The sequence below is a fragment of the Augochlora pura genome, chromosome 8, assembly GCF_028453695.1.
Source record: "Augochlora pura isolate Apur16 chromosome 8, APUR_v2.2.1, whole genome shotgun sequence".
Taxonomy (NCBI): Eukaryota; Metazoa; Arthropoda; class Insecta; order Hymenoptera; family Halictidae; genus Augochlora; species Augochlora pura.
This window is the reverse complement of record NC_135779.1, coordinates 59,145-85,904: the sequence shown is the minus strand read 5'-3', so window position 1 is coordinate 85,904 and position 26,760 is coordinate 59,145. Positions and strand designations below refer to the sequence as shown.

Genomic DNA, 26,760 nt, shown 5'->3' with positions numbered 1-26,760 from the left:
TAATTCGACCATCAAAGAAAGTACATCTTAGAGCTCTATAAATAAAATACCTTTTGCTTAAAGTATTCAGAGTTTGTACATCTCTCTACAACCTTTCACGAGTAGAATGGTTCAACGCTCCACGGGCAGCCGAACCACACCGAATTCCCTACATCAAACTATCCAGACCGTAACAATGTATAGGATGGTCCTTTTGACTTTTACAACTAAAATAACTATATGCACATTGTTTTTAGGGGTAAGATAAATTAACTTGCATGCAATTATTTGATTTAAAAGGGTACGTAATACGATCAATGGAACACCTCTCATCATTTCGTCTTTCCTATTTGTACTTCAAGTGCTGAAAATTATTCTTCGTTTCTGAAGATATTCAGAAACGATAAGGTAGTAATCGACGCCACAACAGAAATAGGCTCTAAGAAGAATAAACACTAGCATTCCTTTGGTATCCGACGTCCAAAATGTTCAGGAATCCAGGGCAAGAACTCGAAGCATTTGTTATAATACCACGAACCAAATTACACTGCTCTTACATGGAATACAACCCGTTTTAATTGTGTAGCCACATGTATGCTTAATTTAGAAGATGCGTTAAAATGAATAAAAATATTATTTTTTGATAATCAAAGTCACTTGAAGGTTATGCATGCGCAATCTCCAATCTTGTATGTAACACGCTCTCTAATGTTATTCCAAGAAGATTGGTTACATTTGACAGAAAAAATATAGATAACCTTGATGTCTTGCAAAAAGGTACTTTGAGAAAGCTGTTTCACCAATTGCAATAGTCATCTTTTCCAATCAGATAGTTTCACCTAATTTAGCTTACACCTCTGAAAGGAATGCAAACGTTCCAGTCTATAAGAAAAGATTACAAGCATAAAACCACAATGCATTATACTTCAAATGCTCATGTTATATATCAGCCAATGAAACAATCGTTTTTGCAAATGTAGTAAGAAAAAGTACCATTGTACTATTCTCATTGGTCACCGCCTACTTTCTCAATGATTACAAACGTTCGGCGCCAGTAAAAGTATTTGCCGCGTAACGTTCAAAATCGATGGGGAACATTGACGGAGAAGGCAACTGTTAATCGCGATAAGGTCAAGAATAGACAAAAGGTGTAGTTCCAGCTTCTTTCGATAGCAAATTACGGTAGGAAGTGGGAAAAAGGTCAGCAGCAGGAGAACGATATGGATTTTATCTCGCGGCGAAAAGTGGGTCACAACAAAGGCGCTTGTGCGCACGCTTCGATTATCGATTGAAACGTTACGTGCGTTGGTCCGTACGCTGGATCTCATTTATGTGGACGCAGCGGTGTGCGGAGGTTTGTGGTGACAAGTTTCTTGCAGTAGAACAGTGGCTGACATCTTTCATTCGTGATCTGTGCAGAATCGCAGTTTTCGGTAAAAATGCGGTGAAATTCAATGTAGACCGATAGTGCCTTCGCGAAATCGGCCATTTTGGTAGTGCGCATTTTACACGAATACGAATAGGATAACTTCTGGCAGCTACCCTCGACGGTTGTGCGTGGAAGTGGTGGCAGCTCGGTGTCGCCCACAGGACACAGCCGTAAAACTGAAAACGATCGTGTTCTTGGGTCAGTGAGCACACAGCCTCGACAAAATGGCAGGAAACACGGGTATGGAACAGTTGATCCCAATTGTGAACAAGCTGCAAGATGCATTCACACAACTTGGGGTGCATATGCAACTTGATCTACCACAAATCGCAGTGGTAGGTGGTCAAAGTGCTGGAAAAAGTTCCGTTCTCGAGAACTTTGTCGGAAAGTAAGTATCTCGTTTCCCAATCGTTTCACCAGATTTTTCCATACAACATCATCGATGAATTGCTCATCCTAATCAGAAGAATATTCAGACGTTTGACGAAGGCGTGGCGAACTACGCCACGTTATAATTTTAATATCCGTCATCAGTTATTTGAATTTTTCTATCCCCCCTGTTCTATGCCCCTTTAGGTTAACTATTTTAATCTTTATCGATCGTGACATCAAAATCAACTATATCTTTGTGATGCGAGGCAACCTACACAGCGACCTGTCAAAGCGTTTCTCTTCCTCATTGTCCATGATATTTGACCTTTCACCAAATTATTCAGTTCGTTCAGACTTTTAATAAACTGAACTATTCATTCAGTCGTTTACATCATAGTTTGTTTCTTCTCATCTTTTATTACCATGTTTTTCTGTTCTCAACCTCCTAAACATCTAATCGAATTGCTCATCATTTTTCGTATACAAATTAGCAAAATTTTTAAGAAGTCTATAATACATTTTCGCCCATTATAAAACATAATACTTGAGATAAGAAAAAGTATTCTTCTCTATCCTTTGATGGTAGATATATACCACGAGTGCCTAAGTGTTTCATATAATTTTGTTGCTTTACAAACTATTTTATTAATAAAAAATTTCTATTTCTTTGTTGGTACTTTTCTCAATATAATTCGTAGAATACATATTATTGTATAAAACGAACACTGTGAAATTATCATAATGATAAAATTTGTAACCATATTCTTTTCAGAGATTTCTTACCCAGAGGATCTGGCATTGTAACCAGAAGACCGCTTATCTTGCAATTGATTAACAGTACAACCGGTGAGTCATAGATAAATTGATTATCAATCTTCCATAATACAGAGTTAGAATATTTTGTATTCGAAAAATATTTAGCAGTTATCATAAATGTAAACAAAATTCTGTTCAGTCAAAGATTAGATTAACTTGGTTAACACAAATATCCTTCGTTTCTCTTTCATTGAACATATAATAAACTTTCATTGAATAAAATGTTCCTTCCATGCGCATATATTATAAATTATGTATACAATGAAAGATTCTTTTGTAGTTATCGTGCAAGTTTGATGACAGTATCTTTGTACTGTTATCATCACATTTCCTGTGACAATGAACTTTTGATAAGCAGAAAGTTGAATGCATTATTAATTTCATTACAAACATCAATCTTAGATTTTATAGTAATATATTCGAAGAACACTAATTCTATGCCATTTTCCTACTATAGAATTTGCTGAATTTCTACACTGTAAGGGTAAAAAATTTGTGGATTTTGATGAGGTACGGAAGGAAATTGAAAATGAAACTGATAGGGTGACAGGCAGTAACAAGGGTATATCCAACATACCCATTAATTTAAGAGTGTATTCGCCAAATGGTAAATTTATATTTTCATTATGATTTATATTAAATTTTATAAACATATTAAATTATTAAATGTTTGATTACTAGTTCTCAACTTGACACTAATCGATTTACCTGGTCTGACAAAAGTACCAATCGGGGATCAACCGGTAGATATTGAAGCTCAAATTAAAGCTATGATTTTTCAATTTATCAAAAGAGAAAATTGCCTCATATTAGCGGTAACTCCAGCAAACACTGATTTGGCAAATAGTGATGCTCTTAAACTTGCTAAAGAAGTAGATCCCGAAGGTAAAATTTAATTTATATTTAATATTTCGTATTATGCAGGGAAAAATATTTTTATGCTATAATCTTTTTAAGGTGTACGTACAATTGGTGTTATTACAAAACTGGATCTCATGGATGATGGCACCGATGCAAGGGATATTTTAGAAAATAAATTACTTCCCCTTAGACGTGGTTACATAGGTGTTGTCAATAGAAGTCAGAAAGATATAGAGGGTAGAAAAGACATAAAGAATGCTTTGGCAGCAGAAAGGAAGTTTTTCCTGAGGTATAGATAATTAATTATTACATACTATCATAGAAACTGAAATATTTCAGCAAGATGCGTATGTATTATCTTTTTCTTTACTAGCCATCCGTCTTATCGGCACTTGGCAGATAGATTAGGAACACCATACTTACAGCGAGTTTTGAATCAACAGTTGACAAATCATATCAGGGACACTTTGCCAGCGTTAAGAGACAGATTACAAAAACAGTTACTTGCATTGGAAAAGGATGTAGAACAGTATAAACATTTTAGACCCGATGATCCTGCCATAAAGACAAAGGCTATGTTGCAGTAAGTATATTTCCAATGTAGTAATTTTGATTATCTTATACAATTTTCGATTTTACTACTGAATGTGTACAATGATAGTTTCAGTGTATAATAATAGATAATTGTGTAACTAAGTTTATATAAAGTGTCTAGCACCTTGTAACGTATGTTCACAAATATTACATTTTATAAACTAAACTTCTCTTCCATAGTTTTCTTTTGATGCATATTATGGGTGGAGGGTCTTGACATTTAGAGCATTTTCTTATTTTTTCAGATCTATACAATCGTATATGTAGGTATTATAGTCTTCTTTTGTTTTTAATAAAGTTTGCATAACTTGCATGCAAATTTTAATTCATTTTAACATCACTTATATAACCAAAGTGTGAACGATAACTACTTTGTTTTAACTAACAAAAAGAATTTTAACACTGTAATGAAACATTATAAATTATCTATTGCAGCATTAAATGTTGTGACTCTCTACCCATACAATTAATGTTAATGTTTAGTACTCTTCTATGCATTGATTGAAAGAAAAACATTTTTAAGGATGATACAGCAGCTTCAGTCAGATTTCGAGAGGACTATCGAAGGCTCCGGATCTGCGCAAATCAATACAATGGAACTTAGCGGTGGTGCTAAGATTAATAGATTATTCCACGAACGTTTTCCATTTGAAATTGTTAAAATGGAATTTGACGAAAAAGAATTGAGACGAGAAATTGCATTTGCCATTAGGAACATTCATGGTAAATCATCATTACACATTTTTCATTTCATTATGAGAAACTTGCATGCATATATGTTAGCATGCCAAGATTTTACTGTGTTTAAAAATATTTACAAAATGGCTGTGTAATGTCATAGGTATCAGAGTGGGATTGTTCACTCCTGATATGGCCTTTGAGGCAATAGTCAAGAAACAAATCAATAGACTCAAAGAACCTAGTCTAAAATGTGTGGACTTAGTTGTACAAGAACTTAGTAATGTTGTACGCATTTGTACAGATAGGGTAGGTGAATCTTTTCTCTGTTATATATATATATATATATGAAATTGTAATTACAATTTATTAAAGGCAATCTTTGTTTTGGACGGCAGATGTCACGTTATCCTAGATTGAGGGAAGAAACAGAACGTATCATTACCACTCATATTAGGCAACGTGAGCAGATGTGCAAGGAGCAGTTGGTGCTTCTGGTGGACTGTGAACTTGCGTACATGAACACAAATCACGAAGATTTTATTGGCTTCGCCAAGTAAGTTATTCCAATAATTACAAAAATATATATATATACTATATATATATATATATTCTCGTAGTAATTCAGCAAAGACAAAAAAGTAAATAATATGATCAACAATTTTTATTTTTATAAACCGCACATCTAGCGCTATATGTTGTTCTTATTACATTCATGACTGCAGCTATAGTTTTCAATGTACTTGTATACATTAATTTTTGTAGTCTTTTCTCTTGAAAAATGTGAAACCACTTAATAAAACACTAAAAATAGCAATATTGCATCAACATATGAGAATAAAATGTCATACGAATATGAGTGACTTCTGTTTCTATGGAATCGTAATTTGGAATATAAAAGGTACATAATATTAATACAGAGGAATTTATTGGAAATAGATTACCTAAAGACTTTTTTTGCCATTAAAGATGTAGCATTTATTCACATCAAAAATTTTTGTATGGATATTAATTTGCATCTCTATTGGCTTAAGATATTTATTTATTTATTTTTTTTTTTTTAAAAGGTTCTTCCATTTGCAGTAATGAATTCTATATTGCATGACTAATGTAAATTCAACACATAGTATAGTTCACATAATGACAATATGCTTTACTAAAACAGACACTTATACTATTAATATTATGATTTTATTGTGAAAGTTTCATTCAGGTATCTTAAAAATAATGAAAGTACAAAGATACGAAGACGGGCAGGTCGCATATATACAGTTAGTTACATTAGTCTGCTTGTTCCATTTTTGTTTACGCCAATTTCGTTATTTATGTTAATACATATTTGGCTATACAGGGTGTCCCACAATTAGTAGTATGAACGAGGAGGAGGTGATTCTACACGCAAAATCACTCGAAATAAAAGGTAGAATGAAGTTTACATCTGTATGGAGTTCAGTTTTAGAGGGAATTGAAAAATTTGAATTAAAAAATTCATTTAATCTGCGTGTACTTGAATTCGATTTAACTTGTCTATCCAACACTGATTACTTATATCTGCAATAACATTTAGACGACTATACTCTCCACGCTTTAACTGCTCACGGGTTTTGTGAACTGTATGCTTTCATCTAGCATTTAATACAGTTTTTCTAGACACCCTGTGTAGTTGCAATTTATTACATGATAACAATAAAAAAAATTGCCTATCTCTTTTGGTGTGCGTTTGATACAATTAACGGGATGTTTTGTCTAATGGCTGACATCTACTTCATTCTATGAAATCTTCGTCTCTTTTATCGAGTGATGATATAAGTTCTTAAACCATAATTGAAGCCATAAGAAATATGTCAAACAAGAGAACCAATATCGCTAGATAATTTATGTGGTGTAGCATTATCCTTATAACGTCGATGGCTAAATCAGTGGTGAGCTAACTAGTGCGCTTGTGATTTTCAACACTTTATCGTTTACCAAAAAAGAGTATAGTATTTTATAATAATACAATTCGCATAGCATAAATTAACATTAGAGAATTCGTTCAATCATTGTTAAACACCATGACGTTATAAGTACTTATTACAAGTAGAAATAACGAGTAACATATAGACATATTGGATAATCTAATTTAAAGCAAGCATGTTCGATGAAATTTTGATTTTCTCTGAAACGAAGCTTCGTACGAACATATTTTATTCTGCGATTTCGATTTGTGTTTGCACGTAGAATCATCTCCTCCTCGGTTGTATTATTAATTTTGGGACACCCTGTATATCAAATATGTATACATATTATAATACATTTGTATACCGTATTTTCCTGAAAAAAATCGATCAATTGAAAGTACAATGAAACTCAATATTAGAAATAATAATGTAGAGTCCATGATCAGGTCTATACGGTATATCACAAATGTGCATGCTTTGCTAACGTCAGTTCACATAGCAAGCTTCAAATTAGCAAATATTGTTATTTCATTTTGCTCTTCAAAGCTCAGGTACATATATTCTTTGTATCATTAGTAAATAGTAGGATTTACTGCTGTTTTGTCTATTTCATGTATATTTGTATGACACTTTGTGTCATATATACATAATCATATAAAATTGTATCTCATATTTTCCCTCATTTCAATATATACATATTTCTACTTACTCAACACTTGATACAAATCCAAAATTAAGAAGAAAATTAATAGAATGTAAAAATTAATTTATTGGTGAAATTTTTTCATTTTTGTCAATTTGTCGACATTTAATTGTATGGTAATATTTCCCATCGACTTTCATTTCTGAAAAAGTACATGAATCTTAAAGGTATATTTGTATAATTTTATTCCTCATATTACCGTGTAATTAAGAACATTTCAAACAAATAATGTAATAATAATAATAATAATATTATAACTTCTGCTATAACACTACTTCTTGTATGGTCGAAGGCAAGACATACTACAAGCAATTGATCTGCATATTCAGCTGCAGCTCTTGCATATAATTAATTCTTGTGCTGTTTTGTACATTATTAACACTGTCTTTATTAACTCTGTCTCGTACGAATTTTATGTATGTCTTTCCTTAAATTACATAGCATATACACATCTCCTGACATTTGTTTCCATTCATTAATTCTTTATACTTCACAATTAAAGAAATAATTTAATTATATCGGCAGCGCGGCAGCCAGTAGCCATAATGCAAGGTAAGAATTATAAAGTACATTGAAACAATGATTTACACTACATTTTTCTTCCTTTTCCATTATCACGCTCTTTATTCTTTTGTGCTTAATTTTTATTTTTATTTAAGTTTCCCTAGCATTTAGTTTTTATCATTTCTATAACAAACAAGATATTTCATAACATAAGGATTTTCAATTCGTTTTTATATTTCGCACAATAAAACATATGTAATGTTCTGTTTAGCGACTTTTTAATTTGTTAAACGTTAAGTCGAAATTTAAAGTTTTGTGATATGTTTTTAATATTGTATTTTTCTACATTATAATCACAGTTTATGTATTATTTAACTTAATATGACAAAGTAAATACAGCTTTAAAAATGTACAATACCAGAAATAGAAGTATATTCAGTAAAAATGAATAAAAATTAAACATTATAGATTGTTGAATATGAATTGTTGAGTTTCTTTCGGCCACATTTTTCTATAGTTTTATATAGAGTAGAATACAGCCATGATTTACTGAAAATTAAATTGCATCAGTCTTGTGTATATATTTGCATTAAACGAATATTCTATCAAATGAATCAATCATTGCAATCATTGCTTAAATCATTCGTAAATGCTCCAAATTGTATATTTCATACAGCACCATCAAATCTTAGTTTCATCATTTCTCACTGTTTTTTCACGATGAATGTAAAATGTGCTTATGCAACTTTTTGTGCATTATGACCTGCAAAATTTCTACAGTGTTGATTTAGCAGTAATAATATTGTGTGTATTTTCATGTTACAAATGACGTGCATACCCAGAAATATACAAGCGTGACATTTAAAGCTGTATGAAAGAGTATATGCATGGAATTGTTGTGGCTGTATGTTATAGTTTTCACATATAAATTAATACAGTTTGAAAGGTAAAATTACATTTTTTTTTTTCAATTGTATCAGATTCTTTTTATAACTGATAACAAAAGAAGACATATATTGCCCATGTAATTTATCCTATTTATATCGTTATTTTTTTGTCATGTCTCATTTCTTTTTTTTTTTCTTTAATTTTTTTCTTGTAAGTGCACATGTTTTGAAAGAAACTACTTATTTAATATAATTTACCAGTTCATTTCTAGCGAAAGATTCAATTTATGAAACTTGTGTGAACGTCTGAATAAGTTCAATGAATTTGCTAGGTTTTTACCCTGCTAGATATTTTTTATATGATGAACTAACAGATTTTTGTGGCAAGTTGTTATAATGAATTTTTTGTACATGGGTATTGAAATGTTCTTTTCCAATTGGCATTTCATTATATATTATTCCTTGTGTTACAGTGCCCAACAATCATCAGAAAATGCTGTTAAATCAGGACGCCATACATTAGGCAATCAGGTGATTCGCAAGGGTTACATGTGCATTCATAATCTTGGTATAATGAAAGGTGGATCCAGAGATTATTGGTTTGTCTTAACATCCGAGAGCATTTCCTGGTTCAAAGACGAAGAAGTAATTATTCTTATTAACAAAATGTTGCATCGAATAACGAAGTGTGTATTTCACATATATTGTTCTCGTTTTCAGGAACGTGAAAAGAAGTATATGCTACCTCTGGATGGCTTGAAATTGCGTGATCTGGAACAGGGATTTATGTCGCGTCGCCATTTGTTTGCATTGTTCAATCCAGAAGGTAGAAATGTATACAAGGATTACAAACAACTTGAACTGAGCTGTGAAACACAGGACGATGTTGACTCCTGGAAAGCATCGTTCCTTCGAGCCGGTGTATATCCCGAAAAATCGACGGAACAAACAAATGGAGAAGGAGAGGTGAGCTATTATATAATAACAAATAAAGTTAACGTCTTATGTACACATGTTCCATGTGTACCACATTTCAGGAGACAGCACGGTATATTGGTACAATTTAACAATATCAAATTTATAAATCCATTTTAGTTTCTTTTTATTAATAAGTTATACTCTGATATCGATTAAAACAAACATAGATAATTATTATAAGTCGATTTAAGATTACGTTTTGTTTATGTTTATTAGAAAAATTTGTTCTGATTTATTTTAGGATAAGCAGCGGGTGAGTTAGTACGAAAAATGTAAACAGAATGTATTTTATATGAAATTTTAATTGTGTGGTGGTGTGATACAATCTTAAAAGCTAGAAAAAAGTATTTCTAACACTTTTATTGAACATTATAATTTCATTAGTATGGTAAAGGATTTGTATTTAAGAAAAAACTAATTTGATTTGAGTTTGGAACGGTAAACAAATTTGGCCTTATTACCACCTAATTATTAATTCTACAATGCAACAATTCTTCTTTGAAGAATAATAGGTTAATTAATTTTAACATCCTTCTCTCTCTTAACCCAAGTGCAGATAGCGTTTTTAAATTCCTTCAGAATTTAATTAAATACTTATATTGCGTTTACAATTATTGAATGTTTTTTGCCTCTAATCAACTAAAGGAAGGATACGAGGTTGGTACGATTATAGAATGTTATAAGACATGCAAGAATACACAACACCTACACAAGTATAGTACACCTCCACCCTGCTCTGCTTCAACTGCAAATACAGATACGCTATTAGGATTTGTCTGTCTTTTTGTAACAATATTTTTTTTCCATGTACTAACAGCAATTGCATTTAAACATAAAATCGATAACACTTTTATTATAGCAGTGATAGTTTTCTACAAGGTTTTAGTGTTTTATGTTTAAATATAATGTAAATCTTAATTCTTATTGTTGTTACTATTAGCACATGAAACTTATAATTCTCACAATTATAGGGTGGATCGGAAGCTCAATCATCTATGGATCCTCAATTGGAGCGTCAAGTGGAGACCATTAGGAATTTAGTAGATTCATACATGAAAATTGTAACGAAAACTACCCGTGATTTGGTTCCAAAGTCAATTATGCATTTGATTATTAATAATGCCAAGGATTTTATTAACGGGGAGCTGTTGGCACACTTGTATGCAAGTGGTGATCAGGTAAATATTTTCGAAGATTCTACTTGACTCTATTCTACAACTAATTTTTTTTTTTTTTTCATTAAATTCAATAGTAAAATCTCTACCAGTATTTGTTTTGATAATATAACCTTCTAAACTCGGTCTATTTTTGAATGATATATGCTAGTTGGTTTTTCTGTCTATCTGAATTTTAATAGTATCCTGTAGGGCACTAATGTTACCATGCCAGAGGTGACTCAAAAGTTCTGGGAAAAAGTAATAAAGATGTCACACCAGACATGACTCGAGATTTTCAAGGAAAAATAGTGTTACCACGTCAGAAAGTACCTCTAATTGCAAAAGGTTACATAAAGATATGCATAAAATGAATTCGATTTTTATTACATGTAAGGCTGGTAGCGAATTTGTTAAGTCGCATCGATTCTTCTCGAGACGTTCTAGAATGATTTAAGCGTGTATTTTCTTGTTTAAGACGCAGCTAAATAATTCATTGTATAATTACAGGCTTCGATGATGGAAGAATCGCCAGAGGAAGCACAGAAACGAGAAGAAATGTTGCGTATGTATCACGCATGCAAAGAAGCTCTTCGCATCATTGGAGATGTTTCGATGGCCACTGTATCCACGCCAGTGCCCCCACCAGTGAAGAATGACTGGTTGGCATCTGGCGAAAATCCAAGGTAACAATTATGTTATTATTTTCATTGTCGCTTATGCATTTAACTAATTTGGTATATTTCAATCTTGTACTGCCTGCTTTTGCCACATACACTTGAACACCGTTGAAACAGTCTTGGGTAAGAGCTATTACGTTTCTAATAAGTGTATTCACTCCTTTATTATTATCAAGCGTAAAAAGAAGGTGTTATTGGTTTTTTTTTCTGTACATACACTAATCGGGATGCATCATGTTTTCTTAATTTCTGAACGAATCCTTTCCGAGTTTTCAGCGCATTTCTATTCTTACATGCTCTCGCTTGTTCATTAAAATATTATTTAATATTTTACACGCTGCAAACGTCTTCCACATTTCTTCTTAATCGTAACGTTTACACGAGCCTTTGAGAGTACAAATTTTTGGATTCAGGTACCGCTGTCCTAATATTATACTTGAAAGGGATTTCAAAGTTTGTTCAAAAGTTGAAAGTAGTGTAACATTTCGTATAAAACTTCCTGTATATACTTTACCGTTGGAACGTTATTAATCTCATCGCGCTTACATTACGTAGAATCTCATGCGTTCGAAGATACAAATGTATTTATTTTACTATCGTTGGTTGAATATTTGAAGTACGATGATGTATTATTGGATTGGGTAAGCATGATCAGTTTTACTAACTTAACGTTTGCACTTGTTACAGGTTATCACCACCATCTCCTGGTGGTCCTAGACGCGGAGTGACACAGCCACCACCTCTTTCTAGTTCTCGAGCACCCCCGCCAGTTCCAGCTGGTGGCCGGCCAGCACCGGCTATTCCCAATCGACCTGGACCCGGTGGACCACCACCGACCCGTGCAACTCCTGGCCTACCGCCGCCACTAATACCATCGTAAGTACAATGCTAGTTAGAAATTCCTTTGTCGGTATTATTATTTAGCAGGTTTTTATAACCCGACAAGTTGAAAAGGACCGCTAACAGAAAGCTAATCTAATAATAACTATTATGTATGTTGTATTCTCAATTTTAACGCCTGTCTACAAAGACTTTATTCACCCTTTTTAACACAGACAATTATCGATAAAAATATTACGTATCGAATGACTCGTTGAGAACTATATCTTATAACTCGCATATAACTCATATAACTCGCTATTTAATTGTTTACCTTATTATATCAAGTCATACAAAATTCATAGAGTTTAAATGGCATCTTTTGACTCTTGAAACGAACAAGATACCATTCAAGTAACTCTGAGCACACGTGTTCGCAGATATTCCATTTTGTACGCATTGTATAGATTATTATATCGATAGGTACACATTAGCATACGCCCCGCACTGTTTTGCATGGCAGGATCCTCTTCGAACTCGTCGGGTTGTAGTGCAGAAACTAGTTAAGGATATGCTAAATTGGAGGCACTTTATACTATCAAGTACCTTTAAAATGTCAAGTCTCACGTTTAAGAAGTTTTGCACAACGTTCTGTCAGTTTGTGTCCGAAACAGTTTTCTATGTTTCTCTGTGTAACATGGTGAAGGTCCTTTTTCATTTTCGGTCTTTAACCTAGCGAGAAAGAAAAAAGTAAAGGGAAAGATGAAAGAGATATCAAACGTGGAAGTTTGCAGTCGCTTGTCTCTATAGCTTTGTATGACCGGGGCTTTGGTGCTAACATCACTTTTTATTGCAGGCGCCGACAATAAGTCTTCGCACTAACTCGCCTATTCCCTACTAATTAATATACATATACATATAAAATATATCGATTACATCTACTCAGTGTACATTTTACACCGAAATACAATTTCCTAATGCTATATATGTTTCTGTCTGTATATATTACAGATTACGCGATCACTGTTAATTAGGGGTATGCATGCCGCGTGATTAGTTGGCGATTTAGTTTAAAGTAATGGGGATTCGACAAACTATTTTAAACAACGATTTCCAACGTAATCAGATTTCTCTTCAAACGGCCCAATTATTTCGTAAGAACGACCAGCGATATCACTTTTCCGTGCGTTTCGAATCATTTACAATCTTGAAAGGGTCATTCTCGCAACGCGTTATACTAATTTTTGATATTGTTGTATCGATAATGGCCACGGGGCAGCTTGTACCGGACAGTTCTGCACGCCCCTAATTAAAAGAAAACAAATCCTGATTGTCTACGATCGATAGGAAATTATGAGAAATAAACTAGATATTTACGAACCGCGCTCGTTACGAAAACGAGCATATATAATATATAATAGGTAGAGTAAATATATTTCTTTCATTGTAAATTAGTTGGACGGAATTGTACATGACGCTTGTATATACAACTAAAAACGTTGTAAAATAAAATGGTCCTGGGTTCTTATCAGAGGTGGATAAGTATTCATTCGCTTACTAACAGCATGACATTTTAATTAAAAGTACGCTAAAAAGAATAGCCAAACCATCGCTTGCGATACGCGTTTCCAAATGTTTTCACGAACATTCGAGAGTTCAAATGTTCTGTAACAATTATATAATTAAACGACACACGACGGTCTTGTAACACGCTCTGCAATCGCCAGCTTCTCCGTCACCGTCGCTTCTCTATTTTCATTTGTTCTTTGAACTCTTCTGAAATCAATTTCGAATCTTGTCAATTATTAATTACGGACGGATGTGTCGGTGCCTGCATTATCAAATTTATTCATCTCCTTTTCTTTTTTTTTTTTCAAATTGAGACTTTTGCCGTATAGTATACTAATGCGTGCCAGGTGCTCCATTCCGTTTTTGATCCATAAATTTTCTGGGTACTTGTTCAGCATGTACGGTATGTTCGGTTTGCGACTATAATCAACGGATTTGATTTTCTCGTTCAAATTATTACTTGCAAGGATTTTCATGCACACTGCTTCTAATGAGGAGCGTCGTTTCTCTAGGTAACTACTTTAGTTGCAAAAGAATTGAAAGTTTCTCAGGTTATCCAGGTTTTCTATCATTTTAAAAATCTTCTACAATTTGTTTCATTACGAATTTCAATTCCTACTTGTAATTACTACACTTATTTTACTTTTCGCTTATGAAGTCGACTTTGAAATTTTCAATAAACAACTAACGAACATCATTCGATAAATAGTAATCGGTATTTGGTAATTATTACAATGAAATTGACATTTTTAGAATGTTATATCTTTATAAATGTTATATATGTATTTATAAAAATTTTCCACGGTTATAACTGTGTTTACGTTTCTCTATGAGTTTTCTTGATAAATATTTTAAATATCTCGCCCTTAAAAAATGTTTTCAAAATTCTTTTACGACCAAAAATCATATCGATTCGAACAAAACTCGATTTCTCTACAGCAGGTAGTTACATATGACATAAAATTGATAAGACACTCCAATCAAGAAATACTATTACGCCTACGAGCGTACTATATTAAATCGTAATGTATTCATTTATTTGTTTATTTATCGCGCGTTCCGTGCTTTTTATACATAATTCTTCTGTAAATGGAGAAACAAACGTAATATCACAATAGCAGGGCGTAACATTAACGATCTATTTTGTCGAAATATGGCAAATGAACGATGCATTTGTTACTGATACGACAAGTATTCGAATACAAATGACGTATCCGAATAACAAAACTCTGAATTTCAATGGAACCGAAAATGTTGCGTTGATTACAGATACCTGCTTCGACTAATAAATTGTATCGAGATGAACACTATATTAATATGTTTAGAATACTCTGTCGCCTATATTAAATATCCTCTGTCATATGTAATAAGCTGCTCAAACAGAAATCCAGCACTCGCAAACCGTCGCGAGCAGGCAACAAGTCTCTGCAAGCAGTAGTCGCGTTAAGAAAGGGTTGCAAGACCCACAGTCCTCGAAACCGTATATATTGTGCACCGCAGTGTCGCCAGAATGTTCTATGAAACGGAACGCCTAGTTTTCTAAATGAGAAAGAGTGGATACAGTACGCATAACAAGCAAGACACCAAGCGAAAAATCAGCGGTGAAAATGAGAATTGTCCGTGGTGTTATGTTTAGTCGCGGGGGTGGTCTGCAGCAGAGGATTACGCAAGCCGCGACACAGGCCGCAGCAAATGCCGCCGTGAACGAGCTGATGGATGCATTCAAGATCAAGTAAATAGACCATAGCTGTCCATACTTTTCTATGACCGGCATATCTTTATACCCCCTTGGCTCTTCTAACCACGATTTGCGATTAATGCGACTGGTATAACTCCACGTTATGTTGCGCAAGTAGATTGGTAGACTGTTCAGGGTTCAATATGACCACTAATTCGATGTCTTTACTGTTTCCCTCCTCGGATAATAGAACGTTTGGAATAACAAATTGTTCCGTGTGGCCGCTATTGTACCTTTCTTTCATTCTTTGCGCGCTCTCTCTCTCTCTCTCTCACTCCCCCCCCCCCCCCCCCCCCCCCCCCCATGTCCTTCTATCTATGTGTGTATCTTGCATGGTCCGAGAAAATTGAATTAACAGCAATTATGCCGTTCGAAGATGACATTATTGAACACATCTCCGCATAATAAAAAGCAATGCGATACACACGTGCGTCCGTTTTGTGTGCGCTTGTGCTGCATTACGTCTCGTAGGTGATTACGAATAGAAGGTGTAACTCTATTTGTAAGACAATTTGCTTCGCGACGTTTCGAGTATATTACTGTAGTGCTTGATGACGAGAAAGGGGAACAGACTTCCTGGAGATTAATATCCAACCTCTTGCAAACGATAAATCCAAGGACAAAACGGGACCGATGTAGATCCCATTTTCATCCCGTACAGAAGACACGCGCAATCATGACCAGTAACTGTGCGTAAAGAGGAGAGATTAAATTGCAATAGCCCCTATATGAACCGGGATCCAGTGAATCTATCCTGGAAAGTCTACCAAAAACGAAAATGAGAAAAAGAAAAGAACCGAACAAACTTTGTAACGCTATCGTGGTATCGATTGTCGAGAGAGAAATTGTGTCGTACGCGATGAAAATGTTCACGATGATCTTCTATATCGGTCGGTATTCGAGAAATCGAACAGAGAAAGAAAAATGTCATGCTGTTGGGGAAAGAGACGAACACCGGTTTAGTTGGTCAATTCTCGAATCGACAAGCAGATGAAGCATAGCGTGTCGACATAGCGAATACATTCGATGCGACCGAATTATTTTTAAGTAACGCCCAGAGTACCGAGTCACTGTTTCTCTACCTCTTAAGATGTTCGCCGTATTTTTAGTTACGTTCGTAGCCGTTAACAATTAAACAAAGACACACACCGTATTATACATATATAAAAATATCTATGAGAACAAAAAAATAGTTGAGCATTCCTTACAGTATAATTAACGACAGCAAACAGCAAGAAACTAAGAAACACGTGCTCAGATATAGGATGTGATATAGCGTAGAATATGCTTCAAGGATTTTGCATGAAAATCCTGAATCGCAAACTCACCCCCCCCCCCCCCCCCTCCCTCTATCTATCTATCTATCTCTATCTATCTAGCTATCTATCTATCTGTCTATCTATCTATCTTTCCTTCTCTGGATAGGTCTAATCGAGAATTAACGAGTGAGCGAAAAGAAAAGAATCAGACCCGAGTAATTTTAAGGTGAAAAAGATCGATCAGAGTAATATTAATTAGTAATTATGTATCGTTAAAGCAGTGTGTAATAAGTGTACATCACGCGGCGACCGTTCAGGAGCACTATTGTATACCGATTGAGATTTCGTTGCTTTATAGGCTCCGAGACCGTACTTCCAATTTAGTTAACTGTATGCGTACATAAGGGACAATTCTATGGTACGCGTCGATCACGTTTATGCAAGTCGAAGGCATCGCGGAACGACAACTACCGGTTTCGCGTAGCACGCCCGACCCGACTTCTTATATTATATCGTTATGTTCGAGTAGAAGGTATTTCATCGATGCGCGAATATTATTTGAACTTTGCTAGGGATCTTGACGGGAGGCGGAGTGGTTGATGTTTCTGCTTTGCTCAGTTTGATATAGCGTATGGAGTAAGAATTATTTGTAATTACTAAAATTACGTGGTTACGGATATTGGTTGCAGTACTCTTAGTAAAATTAATGTTTTAGGAGAATATTTATTGTATATCGTTTTTCAGTAGAGTTGACAAGTTGTTTCTAGCGAAACTTCTGTTCGATCGATTCGTTATCATCGAACCCCTTGTATCTCCGAGACTCCGTTTATAAAACGTATTATACCGGATAAAGGTGAAGGAACTAACCGTTAACGTTTTCATCCGAGTTCCTAAATATGGAAATTTTGTACTAGTCTGCGAACGAACCATTATTCGAACAAAAGTCAGATTGGAGTTAGAATCGAATCGTAGCAGAACTAACGTTGAGTTTATACCGATTGAAATTTTTTTAAAATAAATTGCTAATGATTTATGGCGTTTGAATTCGTTTCCGATTCTCTTTGCCGATGAGACGACTGTAATGTATCAGGCTGATTGTATAAAACCGGGAACATACGTACAAGATTCTTGTAAGAAAACCGTCAAGAACGATGGATTATACTACGCAAACCGTGCTCGATGGGCAACAACGATAATGAAATTACACAGTGTTCTTACGTAAGCTGCAATATATGCGTTTTAGCAATAAACTATATCGTTTCGCAGAAAGACTGTGCCAAACAGTTTTTTCGTTTACCGACTGAATTACGCGGATCGATTCGAATAGATCTGGAGGAAATCGAAAGATATTGAACTAGAGCTCCATTCCCATCACGATTTCCCTGGCAAAACCCAAGTGTAACCGTTTCGCGACGAACGGTTTCGCGATTCTATAATCGTTAATCGGAAGCCAACGGGGTTCGTGCAATTAAAACGTCATAGCAGGCGATACTACGCGACAAAGCGGAGGGTTTGATTCGTTGTATGCCTCTACGCAGTGACGCGTGGAAGATCGAGGTCAATGATCGAAGTGCAATTACAAAAAGAAAATATTATTTTTCGTTACAGCAAACCGTCGAAGATCTTTGGTAGATGATCGCTTTAGAAGAGCATCGACGACACGATAGACTCGCATTCCCCGTGTCACTGCGCGTCTTGGTATTCGTTCCCTATCGATTGTTCGACAGACGGGCAGAGAGAGAGAGAGAGAGAGAGAGAGAGAGAAAGTAATGGAGCAAAGACAGGAAAGGAAAGTCGAAACGATTATCGGAAAAACCAGATAACGATGCAGGCTAGTCTCATCGAATTCGAGACAAAAAGAGTGTTGTTGGAGCGCGCTCGTAATCTCCACCGTTCGTTTCTGTCAACGATTTAAAAAAGAACGATTGTCGCTTTGTTGTAATTGTTAAATTTTTGCCTACGTAGTGTCGGATGGGGCCTAATTTCCGATATACTCGAGTTTCAAGCATGCTTTTCTATAATTGAATATTCAACAGTTTGCGTTCTCTTTTGTTTGATATCTTTCTAATCTACAATAGAAACTATAATCTATAGCATTCATGTTCATCTCAGGATATAGGGTGTCGTCCCTTGTCTTGATTATGCACTTGTATTCCTGAGCTACGATTCCGCTGGTCATGACATTACCTATGATAACAACCCGATCGACCTAATTTTCTAAATCCAGGACAACGATCTCGTCTCGGTCGCGCATGTCTCCTCAGGAATCGAGAACTCTTCGATCGGTGCAACATTTGTATCCAAGAGCAACGGCCCTATTCTTCTCACGTACACACGATCGACAAAGTACAATTCTTCGATCGGTCTAATATTCGCAATCGAGAGCATTGTGTCACATATCCAAGATGTAGAGTTGCTTCTCGATCGGTGTAATTTTAATAATCAAGATCAGAGTCCTCGCGACGTTGCTGTAAATAGAGAAATCTCTGCTAGACTATATCGTAAAGATCTTTGCGAATGTGTATAAATTTCTTGATGCCCTTTCCGCGACATTCCGATCCGAGAAACGACTTGTTTCTTATTTCCAACATTCAGAACAAAAATGTGTTTCACAAGACATAACACGAGTTTTGTATCCATGTTTTTACATCTCAAACAAGTTGGACAATGATTGTTACTTTGAGTAGAATCACGAGACTTGCCGGTTTTACGAGTACGTATAATTGAGTAGAACGAACGAGGTCACCAGATTCATCTAGCAACGTGAGTCATCTTATTCGACAACACGTGCTACGCAAACTTTGTTCTTCGCATTGCATCGGCACTCGAATCTGCCGAGCGCTAAAACTAATTGGCATGCGTCGTTTTATAAGATCGATGCGTACGCTGTACTATGCAATGCGTCTGTACGAACAATAAATTTTGATTTGTTTCGGATTCATACGAATATTCGTGTCATGCGATACAATCGTAAACATTGTTATCGCGTTGCAAGGATCATTTTGTTACCAATTTTTTTTCTATTGTCTGGCACGTTGCCACAATCCACAGGTATATAAAGAAAATCCCTGTTCTTCTCTGATTTTCTGCATTCGAAAGTATCCCCTTGGTACTTGCGCTATAATCTCTACTACGTCTCTTTTTCCTTTCTCGGCTCTCCAAAAAGTGAAACGACCGATTGAATTTCTGCTTCTTGAATTTCAACGAGTATTCTGTCCATTCTCGATACTGTGGATTAATTATCTGAAAGGTTTTTATTGTCTCGTACGAGGATTTTAAACTCCTGTGATAGATACAGTTTATGGTTCGGTGTATCCTCTTGAGTTACTTCGAGACAATGGTGCGAGAAGAATTAACAGTCAGCCGAGATCAATGCGAGATCAGTTACGCGCGCGCTCGCTCTCTCTCTCTCTCTCTCTCTCTCTCTCTCTCTCTCGCTCTCTCTCGTGAGATAAACAGTCACTTATTGTTCACACCAAACACGAGCATGGTATTGGATGGTATTGAAAACCGAAAATCGAGCGCGTTGCGACTTTTCAGAGAAAAAATGGTCGCGCAAAAGAACACACACACACACACAAACGGTACACTCGCGAGCAGGCCACAAGTGGTATTATTGTAATGTTATTGTACAGATTTATGTATGCGCATATATATACGTACGTATGTATGTATGTATGTGTGTATCTATGCATGCACACAAGTGACAAACATGTTAATTATACGCAAGCGTAAATGGCAGGATTAAGCGTATAAATTGTGCGTTCGGATCTGAAGTAAATTACAATCACGGTATTATCGTTATTATGATTAATGGGAATTATTCTCTTAAAAAACTGTATAGGGTATAAGAAGAGATAAAGCGTTTGTTTAGTAGGCCGCGATGTTCCATGTTCGGTAGGTAGTAAGAAAATTTTGATTTTCGCGTTATGACCGTTTAGCTAGTGTTGTCCGTTCCGACGACGTACAAACGTAGGTGTACGAGCCTTTTGCAAGGCATAGCGTTCCAATACAATCGGACATATCAAAGTGTGTACCTACAGGTGCAGAGAACGATCATTCTCCACATTGTGTCCAGACGTTCATGTTCATCGACAGTCCGATGGTTCCACCCTTCAAAATTTTTGCGCAGCTTCGATTTCTTTTACTTTACTTTTAGGCCGGAGAACTTTCTAAATGATGACACCGATTATTCCAAGTATGCAGAGTGTTTCTTAGCTGTGGATATTTGGAAAATCTAGCGAAACTTCGAAGAATTAAAATAACTCCTGTTATTAAATTTTTCCTGTTTATCTCGTTGCCGATTCCCGATGGTCGACGCGCGCGACCAAGAACATTTTTAATCACTCGTACCGTTGTTAATACGGATACGTTGTCATTATTATTTCGATACAAAGTTTCGCTATCGGATAACGAATAAAAACGAAAATGACTCGATTGTTGCTTTTTTAATATCAGTGTCAAGACAGTCCCGTTAGGTTGATCTTACTTTCGTTCCATTTTCCGCGAAGCATGAAATTCATTGCTTAGGAACACTCCGAATACTCGAGCACCGTGGATCACCTGATCTTTACCTTCTTGCCGAAGAGGAAACGGACAAAGTATTTTCTAAGATGAAGTCGTCAACGGTTTCGTCCGGGTGGAATCTGTGTTACAAAATGTTACAACGAAAAATGATGAGCGAAGAAACCGTGTTCGCTGGATCGTGAAACGTTTCTTCGCGCTTGTATCCGTCAATTAAACGAGCACCTTTCGCTCGAAAGGAAGCCTTTGTTCGCGACGATTTCTGTGTTACTTGTACATTCACGGAGTATGATGTGCCGAGTAAAATTCTGAAAAATTCTTGGAACATTTCTTCGGCCCAATCGGCAAATCGTTGAACATGTTCGAGAAAAGAAGACCAAAGACCATTTTATTTATCGTTCTTTTACTAAACTGCCAAGGCAGTGGAATCTCAAGGTCGGTCCCGCTTGACTCCTCAGAGACGAATAGAAGAGAAAAGCTGGACGTGCCCGGGACCGGAAACGCACGGTCGGGTACAAAGACGTGCGGTTTCCGCGGCACCGATCGTCGCGCGTGCTTTCATCTACGAGCCTTAAACACTAGCGAAACGAAGGAGATTTTTGCGGCCATGTAATCGCGAGAAATCGTATCTTGGCACGCTGTCACGCGCGATGTTAGCACATCGCGACCCGCGAACTTCGAATTTTGAACGACGTCAGACACAGGGCAACGGAGGAACTAATGGTACAATTAACTCGAGAAACCGAAAGGAGGCTCTGCGTCGGGATTCGGCGTCGACGTCGCGTCCAAAAAGATTGACGATTTGTTAGAGAGAGGGTGGGGGGTGTGCGACGTCGACGACGACGACGAACACAACCATGCGCGATCCAGGCGATGAGAAAGCTGGAAGAAACGATGAACCCTCGGCAAATGGGAACCAAGTACACGAATATTGTTCGATAAACGTAGCTTCCCGTCGATTAATTAGCGTAACGACGTTCGCGATGATTTTTTTCATAGCCGTTTGGTTTCAAAGCGGCAGCGAAGGGGGGCGTTGGTTGTTCTTGTCACGATGTATGTTGAGTTACTAAGCGTTTGGCGAGGTAGTTCATCGTTCTGCTTTCGCATTGCACACCTCACATGACCCACTCACACACCGTTGTACCATCGTGAACCGCACGGTTCATGGTAGTCACATAAACATTGTTTTGCTGCAATATAACTGTGTATATAGGGAATAACATGTTATAGATTATAAATATATATATATATCTCTATATATAAAAGAATGAGAATTGGAGAGAAAGTCTGTCGCTATCTGACAACCGGAAACGCATTTCCGCGGGGGGGGGGGGGGGATCCTTTTCCAGAAACAAGAGAGCCGGATTAACTACCAAACGATCTCGAACCTTGATATATATATAATATATCATATATGTCTTACATATAATATGTATACACACGCACACGACCATGTATGTATTATATGTATATAAAGGTGAGTCACAAAGTAGTCCCCACGATGTTTTATCATCTTGCTTAATGTTACGTGTGGTAATAGACTCGCGACACTCTTTCCTACAATGTCGTCTTCGAATTACCTAGTTTCGTTTAGAAATTAGCAGTAACTTTGCTGTTTTATCGAAAAACAATTTGTTTTTCATTTTAAACGATTGAAATTTCTTGTCGGTTAAATACCAATGAACTTTGGTAGGTAACTTTTTTTTGTCGGAAACGGACTAAAAAATCGTGGAGACTAACTTGTAGCTCACCATGTATTTACACACACCGATTTCGATTCTTTCATGGTAATAATTCTATCTCTAGTTTTTGCTCTATCTTGTTTAACCTTGAGCGTGATTACAACGGTCATAACTTTTGTTAGTTTCATTTCCATGGGAATGCGGGAAAGTCCGATTTTCCCCGCACGCTGAAATGCGTATTCGCGTTTCTGCGTCCTTTTTTTCTTTGAAACAAACCACAACGCTGACCCGAATTATCCTACCACCGTCACGTATCCAGGATTTGAATTGTAAAGTAACTTGGATCAAATTTATCATATTTACCGTGTGCTCGGAAGGACGCTCGTAACTATTTTCGTAGCGCATCGTTCGATCGTAGTATCGCGAGTTCTCATCTGAAATATGTGGATTGTCGGCGAAAGGTTCGAGCGTGCTTTCTATGTATACGCGTTCATTTGTGCATGCGTTTTTCGCTACCGCTTGAGCATGTTGTGCAAATTTGTCGAATTACCTTAGGCAGTTCGTCATCCCACACCCGCCAACCTTTCGTTGTTATTTTATTCGTTCGTTTATATATGTGTTTCTATTACACTCACCTCACCTTACGTCATCCTCTGTCGCATCGCTGATTGGTTCGTTAGAGAAATACAGACTGCCGATATTTATGCAAATACGTGTATAAATAACGTCGTCTACGAAATCGTACACTCTGTTCGAGATTGCGATCGGATTAGATTTACAAGATTCTAATTCCATAATTGTACGAACTTTGCAGCCCGTTTATGCACGAGTTAACTGTAGTCGAGACGGTTTTAGTCTTCGTATTTCACTCGTTAAATGTTACTTTGTTTTCCATTAAAAATGTGACACTTTGCTGAGGAGATACATATCCCGTTTCATTCGACTCATTCTATTCGCCATATATCATTATCCAATAAATAAAATAAGTGTTCGCGAAGTCCAATTAAATTATCGTTGTCTCTGGATACGCGGTATAGCCGACGAGGATTCGTGAAACTGAAACTTAAATTGATTGTACTGAATACGAAGTGCGAATGTCGCATAATTGAATCAATAATCGATTCAAGTTTAATTGGACATCGGAATATCGTCTTACGTTCTACCCTTCGAATACGAAGTATGTACATACTGCTGCATCTCGATCTAATTATAGATTATTGTACTTTTTAATCTAACTTAATGGTATCGTTTTTCAAGAACAAATATCTTGCCAGAAAAAATAGCCTTGCAATCGTTTTGAACATGTTCTCTAAAGCATAGATAAACCATTGACATTCAAATGTTTCTCATACTAAAGGGTAATTAAAAATTAAAGTTATATCAATGTTTCAGGTGTTGCGGTGGTAATTGCATAAATAAAAAACATAGTCTCTTAACTAGATGCGTATATTTTTATTAGAATTGTTATTTGTAATTTGTAATCGACTGAAAAACGATTGATTGAACTATCATGAACCACTTTGGACACCAAACGAATCTGATAACTTGAAAAAATCTTATTTTAATTTCGTATCCGAAGGACGAGAAAAATGCACAAGCGCCATTGCCGCTTTCTCTCTCTCTCTCTCTCTCTCTATCATTTATCTACATCTATCTATCTTCTACATCTTTCCAAGTTCTCGGCGCGTTCGCCTAATCGCGACCGATAATCTCCAAGTATTTAATCACTGTGTATGTTATAGGCGTCCCGTACCCAATATTCCTCCCCGAATTCCCGACAGACCGTATCAAGGCCGGTTAAACTGAGCTAGTCCACGGAAAGCACACGACACCTGTGCACATCATCTACACCCGTGACTGTTCGGAGAGATTCGTTAGTGAAACGATCTGAACCGGAGGAGCCGAGACGAAGCTCTGGGAGATGAACAGTCAAACGGATCACCTGTTATCCGGGCAGTGTCCAAAGCCCAGGTAGGAACCATCCTCTTCAGGACCAGGCAGGACGACACGTCCTTCGGTTCTAGACCACTCTCGTGACAAACAACCTTGAAATTACGGGAACCGGACTTGTCAAGGCTCGTGTTCGTGATCGCGAGAGCAACGGGTGAAGATTCGGTGGGACACGGACACATGCACAGGAATACGGACGATACATGGAGCAGGAGGAATAAGGCTGTGCCAGAAAATATAAAAACGGAAGAGAAAGAGGGACCAAGAAATGGATTAGACGACGAAATCAGTACCAAGTTGATAAATCTGTGTCTCGAGAACCGACAGCCAGAGATTCGCATCAGTCACTTCTAACTTCTTCTTTCTCTGACATATTTCGTCTTCTATGTTATTTATATTCGTTAAACCGCGTTAAGTTTAGCTGCTAATTACCGACGCGCTGGATGCGCGATGTCGACTTCGCAGGATTACGATTCGTTAACTCGTATTCAGTGATAAAGACGAGTCTTCCGACAAGAATCGCGTGGCTATTGATCCGTACTTGAACGAAACTTTGGTTCCGTTTAGAGTTGTCAGTATTATAGGTAGGTGAGGAGATCGATGACGGTGTATCTCCGGTCTGTGTAGCGCCTCTTCAGCGTTCGTGTAGCTTAATTCGTCGTGGTAACAGACGATCGATCTTGAGTAGAATCGTGCCTAGTATAGCCATTGGAATATCGACTTGTTGTCCGAAGACTCGTGTCTATGATGATATTGTTTGGAGCGAGATTCGTGGACGGTGTATATTATACAACCCGATTACCTCGATTTTAGAAGAACTTACTAGATCAAAAGTGTAGTGTGGGCCCACCCTGCGGTTTGGGGATGGTGCTGACGAACGGGGCCGAAAGCAGCATTCCAGAAACGCATATTTGCGATTCACCGGGATACTGACGTTACATCACACGCGCGCGCGCGCGCGCGCACACACACACACACACACACACACACACACACCTCTCCTCCCCTTCTACTTCTTCTTCTTATTGTTCTTCTTTTTCTTCTTCTACTTCTATTTCTTTTTGTACCATTAATTTATTTCGAGTACGATGAACGATGCCATTTTACAGCTCGAGTTTTCTAAGAACGAAATTTCACCTATCGAACAACGAATAAGATTAGATGTAAAACGGAAAATTCAATTTGCCACGCGAACGCGCGCGCGATGAAACGGGACTATTTTCTGTTAACGACGTTCACGCCGAATGTGTTATTCATTTTTATCTGTTTATACGAACACATTTTTGCATCTTGAAACTGTTTAACCGTTGTGATAGAGAACGCTTTCTTTTCGGAAGGACCGGCGGCGAGCCGAGGCCTGCGAATTTATTCTTCGAAAGAGCGATAATTATTTTAAAACGAAAACCAATGTTGTAATATGTATATACAAATCAAATACGAGTATAGTATTATGTGTCGATGTACGTGCTTTTGGAGGGAACGACTTCTTTTTGTATTACCAAACTTCACACGCTGATAGCCAATCTGCTATGATACGCGACACCGACTGACGAAATAAATGATATTTAATACAATCTAGACGTAATTCCCTGTATCCTTGGAACAAGTATAGACTAATTATTGATTTATATATTATCGTCGTCT

At 36.6% G+C, this 26,760-nt stretch overlaps 1 protein-coding gene across 15 annotated transcripts; it reads left to right on the top strand.

Annotated features, from left to right (window-relative positions):
• The first annotated feature begins 1,267 nt into the window (after positions 1-1,267).
• On the top strand, positions 1,268-25,194 carry Shi (dynamin-1 shibire). 15 transcript variants are annotated; one of them, XM_078188613.1, is made up of 19 exons: positions 1,268-1,796; positions 2,553-2,626; positions 3,054-3,203; positions 3,278-3,481; positions 3,554-3,746; positions 3,831-4,040; positions 4,575-4,774; positions 4,893-5,038; positions 5,128-5,285; positions 7,898-7,924; positions 9,237-9,408; positions 9,484-9,729; positions 9,983-9,994; positions 10,387-10,398; positions 10,713-10,919; positions 11,406-11,581; positions 12,263-12,451; positions 15,600-15,695; positions 24,909-25,194. In XM_078188613.1, the coding sequence occupies exons 1-19, from the start codon at positions 1,633-1,635 to the stop codon at positions 24,970-24,972; spliced, it is 2,700 nt and encodes an 899-aa protein (XP_078044739.1). In that variant the 5' UTR covers positions 1,268-1,632; the 3' UTR covers positions 24,973-25,194. The 15 variants fall into 15 exon arrangements, 14 of the variants coding, with proteins under 14 accessions (XP_078044739.1, XP_078044747.1, XP_078044736.1 ...); XM_078188621.1 differs by having other exon boundaries at positions 4,560-4,774; positions 12,326-12,451; XM_078188610.1 differs by having other exon boundaries at positions 4,560-4,774.
• Positions 25,195-26,760: the final 1,566 nt, after the last annotated feature.

Bases quoted from the DNA above. Each gene is read 5' to 3' on its own strand.
- Shi (XM_078188610.1), top strand. From the start codon at position 1,633: ATGGCAGGAAACACGGGTATGGAACAGTTGATCCCAATTGTGAACAAG. The intron at 3,204-3,277 runs GTAAATTTATAT...TTTGATTACTAG, and splicing joins AAGAGTGTATTCGCCAAATG to TTCTCAACTTGACACTAATC. The intron at 4,775-4,892 runs GTAAATCATCAT...GTAATGTCATAG, and splicing joins TGCCATTAGGAACATTCATG to GTATCAGAGTGGGATTGTTC.